Source organism: Coptis chinensis, chromosome 4, assembly GCF_015680905.1.
Source record: "Coptis chinensis isolate HL-2020 chromosome 4, ASM1568090v1, whole genome shotgun sequence".
NCBI classification, from domain to species: domain Eukaryota; kingdom Viridiplantae; phylum Streptophyta; class Magnoliopsida; order Ranunculales; family Ranunculaceae; genus Coptis; species Coptis chinensis.
The window spans coordinates 21,377,702-21,388,828 of record NC_141459.1 but is presented as its reverse complement, the minus strand read 5'-3'; the positions used below and the strand labels follow the sequence as shown (position 1 = coordinate 21,388,828).

Below are 11,127 nucleotides of genomic sequence, written 5' to 3'. Positions count from 1 at the left end.
AATTAATGTTCATCCCAATGGACTATGAACAATTAATGTTTATACCAAATGTACTATGAACAATTATTGTTCATACAGAGTTATGAGTAATCACTAATATAAATGTACTTTTAATGGAACCTCAAAATCATCTTCTCCTCCATCTTGTTGTTGTTGTACTTCTTTATTTCCAGCATTTAAATCCTAACATGCAAAATAAAGTTATAAAAAATCAGTATTCATACATAGTTACTATCATGGTATACTACATGAATATGAGTATTCATAGTCTAATATGAGTATGAACAATAAATGTTCATGCCTATTTCCTATTCTATGCGGTTCTAACATATTCAAATCCTAACATGCAAAAAACACACGTATGAACACACATTGTTCATACCATTTTCTAGTAAAAAATAAAATCAATAATTTTAAAAAAAAACCTTTAAATCTTCTTCTTCTTCTGCATCTTCTTCCCCTTGTTCTTGTTCTTCTTGTTCTTCTTTTTTCCTTCTTCTTCTTCTTCTTTTTTTTTTCTTCATCTTCTTCAGTATTTCCATCATCATCATCAGTATCTGTTTTCTCATCATCTTCACTTCCAACAACTCCTTCTTTTGGTTTATCCTCCTCCTCATCTCCCCCACCTTACTCTCCAACAATATCATTTACAATACTTTGTACAACATTTGATATTTCTTGTTTGTGTTCTTCACAGTAAATGTCGTTCTCATATCTAGGGTTCTTACAATTTTCAGTATTGCACAACATTTCATCCATTTGATATATTTTGATTCTAATTTTGGAGACAATTTTGGTTTAAAAAGGAACCTAAGGTTTTACTGTTTTTGTGTTAGTTTTCTTTTTGCTTTCAGTGTTTTTAGGAAATGTGTGCAAAATGAGAAGTTAGTTTTGTATTTGAAGTGGATATGAAACCGTTTATTTATGACGTGACAGGTAATACCTTAAACTAAATTTGGTGGGTATGAACATCCATTGTTCATACACGAAATAGGTATGAACACTTATTGTTCATACCCAAACAATCACTGTGTTTCTCACTATTTCACATCTGTATTAATATGAGTATGGACCACGTATGAAAAATCAAAGTTCATTGTTCATAAATAGGTATGAACATTGATTGTTCATAGCCACCAATTGTTATATCCATGAATGAATTGATATATCAACATTGATTGTTCATACCATAAATAGGTATGAACATTGATTGTTCATACCCACCAATTGTTATATCCATGAATGAAAATTGTTATATCCATGAATGAATTGATATATCAACATTGATTGTTCATACCCACCAATTGTTATATCCATGAATGAATTGATATATGAACATTGATTATTCATACCTATTCATGTATGAACATTGATTGTTCATACCCACCAATTGTTATATCCATGAATGAAAACTGTTATATCCATGAATGAATTGATATATCAACATTGATTGTTCATACCTATTCATGTATGAACATTGATTATTCATATCCACCAATAGCTATGAACATTGGTTGTTCATACCCTAAATGGGTATCATGCAATCAAAATTAAATAAATGAATGAAATCATAAGAGACTTTAAAAATGAATTCCAAACATGTATTAATAACTATCATTCAATCAAAAAATATTTAATACAAAAACATCAAACAGCCTCACTAGTGCTTCCCACATAAAAAAATTGTCAAGACCTTAATACCATATCACCACTACCACTAGGCAACTCAACCATTGCACTAGAGAAATCATCCCTTGCTCTAGATTCCACATCAGCAGTGTCAGAAGTTTTCCCACGACAAGTCTTCCGATCGTGCCGATCGGTTTTGTGTCATTTTCTGTATTTGTGGGCAGTATAACGCATAGCACCCGTGCTCTCAATCCTCTTAACTCGTGGTCTACCCAGAGCCCTCTTCAAATCTGGTGGAAGAATTTCTACTTCATCAGAAACATCTGAACAGATCTCATTGCGGCTAATTGCAGTGATGCCATGAGAGTACGTGTTGCTGAACGAAGTGGCAAGAAATGCAACCTCAATGTATGAATACACTGAATCCCCTTTGCAATAAATACTCGCAATTGCATGCCGGCAAGGAAACCCGTCTATGCCCCAATTATTACAAGTGCAATATCTACTAAGCAAGTCAACCCGATACTCATGCTTCTCCGTAACAACTTGAAACACGTGCTTATCTGACCTTGCCACAGTCACAGAACGAGCCTCCTCAATCTTCTCAGCCAATTTCACTTCCATTGTAGGACAAAGAATAGTTTTCCAATTCTTGCACTCCATCCTCCGGTCCGATGCCATTTTCATCATCTTCATGTGAATTTCATCTAACATGGCTGTGATGGGCAGATGACACTCTTTGTCTATCCAGCTATTGAAACACTCTCCCAAAGAAGAGCACATCTCACTATACCGAGCGCCACAAAAGTATTCATTAGCCTAATTATCATAAGGTGCCCTAGATAGAAAATTAGATACTGCATCTCCACCTATATTCAACAATTCAGCCACGTGCTCCTGAAACTCCTTATGCGTGGAAGCATAAGCACATTTCTTGAATAAGCCCACCAAATATTTTGAAACACCACATGTCTTTGACAAAGCTGTTCGAAGGTTGTTCTCCATGTGCCACAAACAGAAACTGTGATATGAATAAGGAAATACAAAAGGGATGTTCACAAGCAAACCATGATGTCTATCACTCAAAAAGGTATACCTTCTCTCATACCCAAAAGCCTTCTTAAACATATTGAGAAACCAAAACCAATTTGATTCATTTTCAATATCAACAACACCAACAGCAAGAGGGAATAATCCTACAAAACCACAAAAAATAACCAAATATGAGATAACTGAAAAGTTATGAACAATACATGTTCATATCCAAAACAGATATGAACAATGAGTGTTCATACCCAAAATAGATATGAACAATGAGTGTTCATACCCAAAACAAATATAAACCCAAAATAGATATGAACAATGAGTGTTCATACCCAAAATAGATATGAACACTCATTGTTCATACCTCTAAGCAGATATGAACAATAATACACGTTCAAAAATAAAACATGAAAGTAAAAATAAAGGAACACCTTGATCTCCATTTTTGGCAGTAGCAGCCAACAAGCACCCTTTATACTCTGATCTCAATAAGGTTCCATCTAAATACATCATTGCTCGACAGTATTTAAAACCATTAATACTCGATTCAAAAGCAACAAACACCCTCTCAAACTTCCCACTCTCTTCATTCACCTGAAGATCAACACAATTCCCAGGATCTCTTCTCTTCAACTCCTTCGTATACCACAAAAGTTCATTATAGGATAAAGCAACATCACCATACAACTCTGTCAATGCCAACTTCTTACCCGCATAACTCATATGTTTAGAAATCTTAAGCCCATACTCACGACTATAAAAAGAAGTAATATCTCCCAATGACAAAGATGGTTTATCTATAGCAAAATCCAAAATATGAGTCATTACAAGATAAAAAGTGAGAGGAGGATGGTTGTAGTCTTTAAATGCAAAACCACAAGTGTTTGTGAGATTAATCTTCTTAATTTCAAAACTTTCATATATATCGCAAGAGTGTATACACCATTCACAGTTTTCCTCCTTCTTATTCACACAAACCGCAGTTACTTTAAACTCGTCATTCTTGATTAATTCATATTTATAACCACTGACAATCGAATACTCTATCAATTTACAGCGAAACTCAGGTGCACCTAAAGCAAATTGCTGCCCAACACCACCATCAAAGTTTCTTGCCCAAAAATCAGACTTGAAAGGTTTACGAACAACAACCACACCACCACCACCACTAACTGAAGAACTTGATGAACTTGAAGAACTTGCAGAAATAGAACCACTAGAGGTAATCAATGAAGTAACACAAACAACCACTCTGATCTTAACAATTGCAATCTTCTTTGCAAAACAGTAACAAGCCAAAGAATGCAACTCCCCATCAGATTCAATCAGGTTATCTTTCTCATCACGGTTGAAACACATATTATAATATTTTAATCCTAACTCAGGCCATTTTTCATGTAACTCTTGTGCAACACCACCAATAGAAGAATCCAATCCAATACGAATGGAAAGACTACTACCATTGTAACAAAAAACTCCAATCACACTATGATCCATATAAACTGCAAAATCATAATAAAATGCATCGTCAAATGAATTTACAACTACTATGAACATTGGTTGTTCATAGTCGTTTGGGTATGAACAATGATTGTTCATACAACAAATACGTATGAACAATAATTGTTCATAGCAAAAAAACAAAATCAAAACCTAAAGTTCAATTAAGAAAAAATTCATCATCAAATGTATTTAAAACTACTATGAACATTGGTGGTTCATAGCTGTTTATGTATGAACAATGATTGTTCATACAACAAATTCGTATGAACAATAATTGTTTATAGCAAAAATCAAAATCAAAACCTAAAGTTCAATTAAGAAAAGTACATAAAACAGCGTTTTCATAACAAACATGATATTAAAACTATATCATTGCTATAAACAAATTATATCTCCAAAATCACAGATCTGATCTAAAAAACAAAACATGATATAAAAACATGATACAAAGTTTGAATAAGAACATTTTTAGACGGCAAGAAGAAGAAGCTATAGATTGAAACCTTCAGTTGAGGAACCCACGCGATTTTCAATTGAGAGAGAAGAAGTAATCGATTGAAACCAGAGTGCATTGTTTATTTCTAATTTTGAAAACATCTTCGATTTATAGCTTAACACACAAAAGGGTAAAAGAGGTATTTAATAAAATTATAATGGACTGGGCCAACTTAATTTGTCTTTGAGGGTTATTAAAATAGAAAAACTGGGTCTGTGAGTTGTTTTGAGGTGGGAAATGGGTCTGATAGTGATTATAACAAAACACTGTCCTCTGCAGTTGTTTTGAATTGAAATTGGGCTGAAAAGGCCCAATTAATTTCTTGTTTCTTTTAATTTTCTATTCATTAGAGATGAGGGGTTTCCCTTTAATTTACAGGGCCTAAGGGTATGAAATAAAATTTGTGCCTCGTTTTGTACGTATTAGATGAGAAATTATTAAGAAAAAAAAAAAAATAATAAGATGAAAAAATCAGCAGTGATCACAATCTGAAATTGATAATTTAAGAGGATGTGGGATATTGGTAAATGACTAAATGGGTGGAAGAAAGAAGAAAGGGTAGTAGAGTAATTGTGTTTTATTTGGTTTGAGTTGAGAGAAATCAGAGAAGTAGAAAACTACAGGACACGCCAGCCAGTCACTAAACCGGACCAAAATGCCTGTCTCCGTAGAATTACTCGATAGAGAAACAAAAGAAAGAGTAACAGAGAGTGAGAAAATAGGAATTCAATTATCATTTAACAATACCCGCTTACAATGCCTGTAACTCCCTTCTACGAAGTTCCCAGAGGAACATTTTCATTCAGTCACAAGGGTAATACGCCATCTGAAGATAAGTCAGAGACATGAAGAAGTCAAGTCAAGAAGTCTATGGTTGTAATTGTTTAGGACAGGTAATCATTCTCTATAATAGTTTTCTGTAATCTTGTATTAGGAGTACTATACAAATAGACAATTGTAACATTGATTGCTTAAGAAAGAAGAAACAAAAGTTCTAGGGTTTCAGAGATTATTTTGGTATCGAAGCTAGAAAATTGCCTCACGGCGTAGATCCATCCTATTTTTTCAATTTCTTCATTTTGATTCAATCTTTCTTCACTAAACATTGATTCTATTCAATCAAACACTATGACAAGAACAAATCAACCGATTCAACCATTATCAAACCCTAATCCTATTATCAATGGTGGTGAACATCAAATCATTCCTCAAATTAATGGAGTTACAGATCAAAACAATGATCAAAATCATTCTAATCTTCAAAACAATGTAGCTGAAGATCAAATCAATCAATTTAACGTTGTTGCTTCAATTCCAGCGAATTTTTCTCATAATCAATATCAAGTTCAGAATTCTCAAGACTTCTATATATAGAATCAGTTTCAACAACAAACTCAAGGTTTACATCAAACTCAAGGTGTACATTATTTTCAACAACAAACTCAAGGTTTGCATCCGTCTCAGCAACCAACTCAAGGTTTCAATCCCATTAACACAACGTATCACGGTGTTCACTCTTCAATACCAAATCAGATTCCTCAATTTACTAGCTTTAACGCTCCAGTGGCTGTTCCATCAACAATAGGTTCTTACTCTTTTCAAAACATTTCAAGTATGGTACCTTTGAAGCTCAAGCGTGATAATTATCTGATGTGGAAACAAGTCTTTTTACCTCTACTCAAAACACATGATCTAATGGGATTAATAGAAGGTACTGACATTTGTCTATCAAAATTTCTACTTAATGGTACTGGAAATTTTTCTCCTGTAATTGATCCTCAATATATAGCATGGGTAAAACGAGATCAAATGCTATTGATATGGATAAATGCTACTTTATCTGAGGAATTACTTCCATATGTTGTTAGTGTATCCACTTCTAGAGAGTTATGGTTGACTTTGGAAAAGAGGTTAGGCACAATTTCTATTGTCCATGTGATTCAGTTAAAAACACAACTGCAAGAAGTGAAGAAGGGTGAGTTAACAATGCGAGTACCTTCAAATGATCAAGATAATTCCGATAGCTTAGGCTTACGGTTCTCATTCTATCGATGGTGATTTAATATATCATACCTTGAGAGGTTTACCTGCTGAGTACAACTCCTTTACAACTTCTATTCGTACAAGATCAATTAATGATCCAGTTCATCCCGAGGAATTATATAGATTACTTCTTAATGAGGAACTGACTATTGAACAAAGAACTAAATGGTATCTTAGTACTGAACAAATCCATCAAGCCTTTGTAGCATTTAACATCTCTAATAGAGGATCTTATGGCTCAAATGGAGGACGAGGAAATAGTTCATATGGCAGAAATGGTGGAAGAGGCAATAGTTAACGGTGGAAGAGGAAATGGAGCATATAGAGGAAGAGGTTTTACAATACTCAAGGTTATCGAATCAGAATTAGGGATATAATAATCTTTGGTTCTTGAGGGGTATAACAATGGTGGCGGTGGTTACTCTAAGGCTTCATGATACAATAATGCGGGATCCTCAAGGCCCAATGTCAAATATGTTACAAGTATGGGCACATTGCTTTTAGATCATCTGTCGAATGAATCATAGTTTCATTGGCGAGAATTCCACCGCCTAAACTTGCAATGCTTGCAACCTTTCATGACATTCCTTCATCTAGTCGGTTTAATGCTTCTTCGGTTCAATGACACCGCTATTATGATGCTTTCAAGATTATCTTCGGTTCTCATGATCGATTATAATGGCAATGACACCTCCTATTATGATGCTCGAAGATAATGGTTCTCATGGTGCTTTCGAAGATAATGGTTCTCATGCCTCAAATCAAGCATCAAGTTCTCATCAAATGACTCTTTCTTGGTATCTTCGACATTGGTGTATCTAATCATCTTATCGCTAATATCTGGATTATAATGGTTCTCATGCCTCAAATCAAGCATCAAGTTCTCATCAAAATGACTCTTCCTGGTATCGACATTGGTGTATCTAATCATCTTCTTTGCTAATATCAACAACTGGATTCTCCTACCGATTACAAAGGATCGACAAAGTTCGTAGGCAATGGACAAGGTTTGCCTATCCTACATCTTGGTTCTACTTCAGTTAATACTTTACATTCCAATCATAAATTCCAATTGAAAAATGTTTTACATGTCCCTAGTATAAAATACAATCTCTTGAGTGTACACAAGTTTGTTTCGCACAACAATTGTGTACTAATCTTTACTCACAATGCTTTTTTGTAAAGGACATGGCCGGGGAGGATGCTTTTCCAAGGACAAATTGAGAATGGCTTGTATCCTCTGCATTTTTCAGCCTGACCTTCTCATTTTCCATCTTTTTTTCTGCTTTCATTTCAAATACACTTCTCATACAATCCGGCATGATTCGGGTCATCCTGGCGCCCAATTCTGCATAAACTCATTCAAGCAAAATGTATTGAAGTTCACAATCAATCAAAATCTTCTTTTTGTCATGATTGTACTATAGGAAAAATAACCAAATTGCCTTTTACTTTGTCTGTTTGTAAGTCTATTGCACCTTTGCAATTGCTTCACATGGATTTGTGGGGCCCCTCTCCTGTTATTTCAATTAGTGGAAATAAATATTTTGCTACTATTGTTGATGATTTCTCTAAATATTGCTGGTTTTTTCCTTTGCATTCTAAATCTCAGTTTTGTTCTATCTTTGAATCATTTAAATCTTTCACTGAAATTTTTTTGTCTCACAAGATCAAAGTTGTTCGAACTGATAATGGGGGAGAATTCATTAGTGCCAAATTCAAAAACTTTCTTTATTTATCTGGCATTGCACATCAATTCTCTTGTCCTCACACTCCCGAACAAAATGGAGTGGTGGAAAGAAAGCACAGACATATTCTAGATATGTCTCGAACTCTCATCTCTCAATCCTATATTCCATCTAAATACTGGGTAGATCTTTTTTCCACTTCAGTCTATCTAATCAACAGGTTGCCTTCATCTTCTTTAAACTTCATTTCACCATGGGAAAAGGTCTTTCACAGGAAACCTAATTATTCTAGACTCAAAACCTTTGGATGTAAGTTTTTGTTATCCTGGTTAAGACCTTATACTTCCAACAAGTTAGAGTTAAGGTCTAAACCTTGTGTCTTTATTGGTTATTCTTTTAATCACAAAGGTTATAGATGTCTTCATCTCAACTCCGCAGTATATACATTTCGGACATGTGATTTTCAATGAGCATGAATTTCCCTTCAAACTTGTCAATCCTCAAACTTCCTTTAATCCTAATTTCTCATCTGTCATACCTAGACAAGTTTCCACTGTAGATTCATCATTACACAATAAAAATACACTTAATATCATCACTTCCAACCCTTTTAACATTTCTCAATCTTCATCTATCAAAATTCCTTCTTCGTCTAATACTCATTCTATGCAAACAAGAGCTAAGCATGGGATTTCTAAACCAAAAGCTTTAAACTCCACTAAACATCCTTTACCTCATGCACTTCAAGTTAATCTTTTACGCTATTCCTTCTACTCCTACTGTTTCTCTCAAGCCATTAAGGATTCAAAATTTGGAAAGATGCTATGGTTAGTGAGTTTAATGCACTTCTCAAAAACAACACTTGGATTCTAGTACCACCTTCTCCTTCTCAGAATATTGTGGATAATAAATGGGTGTTTAGGCTAAAACAAAAAGCAGATAGTACTATTGACAAGCATAAAGCAAGATTGGTGGCTAAAGGGTTCAATCAGCAATATGGTTTTGACTACCTTGAAACCTTGATCCTGTTGCTAAACCTACTACTATCGGACTAATAATTTCCATCAGTTCATTATAATTGGGATATAAGGCAATTGGATGTTTCTAATGCCTTTCTACATGGTCATCTCAAAGAGGAGGTCTTTATGAAACAACCACATGGATTTGTTGATCCTACAAAGCCTCACTATGTCTGCAAGTTATTAAAATCTTTATATGGTCTTAAACAAGCACCTCGTGCTTGGTATGAAGAGTTGTTTCAAGCTTTATTAGCTATTGGCTTTAATACTTCAGAAGCATATCATTCATTGTTCATTATGAAAGACTCAATGTCACTTACTTTCACACTCGTGTATGTGGACGATATTCTAATTACAGGGAGCTCTAAAACTGTATATCATCAAGTTATTGCTAGATTGAGTTTAGTATTTGCTATGAAAGACTTGGGCACTCTTCATTACTTTCTAGGTTTGGAGGTACAAAAAGATCAAAGGGGTTTATTTCTATGTCAGACAAAATACACTTATGATCTTTTGAAGAAAGCAAACATGGTGGATGCCAAGCCTGCACCAACTCCTATCTCTTCTAGTTGCAAACTAGATTCACATTCGAGGAGAAGTACTCTTAGAACCAACTACTTACGGATCTCTTGTAGGAGCCTTGCGGTATCTCACTGGACAAGGCGACATCTCCTTTCTTTGTCAACATGGTTTGTCGGTTCATGCACCGGCCCAAGAGCTCCTCATTTGGCGGCAGTTAAAGCATCATAAGGTATCGAAGGGCACACTTAATAAAGGTATTTGGTTTACTATAAGTTCTTTCAATATTCATGCCTATACCGATGTTGATTGGGTTGGATGTCCTATAGATAGACGATCTATTACCGGTATGTGTGTGTTCATAGGAAATAATCTTATTTCATGGTCCGCCAAGAAGCAACAAATAGTTGCTTTCGATCTAGTACCGAAGCCGAAGTATGGTTCTTTAGCACACACCGCCTCCGAGATTTATTGGATTTGTCTTATGTTAAAGGATCGCACATTCCTTTATCTCAATCTCCCCAACTTCTTTGTGACAACATTAGTGCTATTGCATTAGCTAATAATCCTATCTTTCATGCACGCACAAAACATGTGGAGATTGACTATCATTATATTCGAGAGCTCGTGATCAACAAAGTCATTGATCTCAAGTATTTATGTACCAGAGATCAACTTGCAGACATATTCACAAAAGGATTATCTACACAGAGATTCCATCCGCTCTTATCCAAGTTTTCGTTATTCCCTCTCCCCCAAACTTGAAAGGGGTATCACGCCATCTGAAGATAAGTCAGAGACATGAAGAAGTCAAGTCAAGAAGTCTATGGTTGTAACTTGTTTAGGACAGCTAATCATTCTCTGTAATAGTTTTCTGTAATCTTGTATTAGGAGTACTATACAAATAGACAATTGTAACATTGATTGCTTAAGAAAGAAGAAACAAAAGTTCTAGGGTTTCAGAGTTTATTTAAGGGAACCGTCCTCTAAATGTTGAGGGTTAACCCTCAACAGCTATAACTCAACTAACCAACTAAACATTAAACACATAGTCCTGCAGTTCCTAACAGTTATCCTTGTGATTGGGGCCGGGTACTGAATACAAGAGCAATCCTCTGTCGAATCAACCACGCCAACATTCTTTTGTTGGTGGTCCATGACTTGTGTCTAACTCCGGTGATGATTT

General features: G+C 34.9%; 1 protein-coding gene across 1 annotated transcript; it reads right to left on the bottom strand.

Annotated features, from left to right (window-relative positions):
• Positions 1-1,830: 1,830 nt before the first annotated feature.
• On the bottom strand, positions 1,831-2,310 carry LOC147502559 (uncharacterized). The gene has a single exon (XM_086604560.1). It carries the CDS (start codon positions 2,308-2,310, stop codon positions 1,831-1,833), a length of 480 nt encoding a protein of 159 aa, XP_086460686.1.
• Positions 2,311-11,127: the final 8,817 nt, after the last annotated feature.

Coding starts and splice junctions, on each gene's coding strand:
- LOC147502559 (XM_086604560.1), bottom strand. CDS start 2,310: ATGGCATCGGACCGGAGGATGGAGTGCAAGAATTGGAAAACTATTCTT.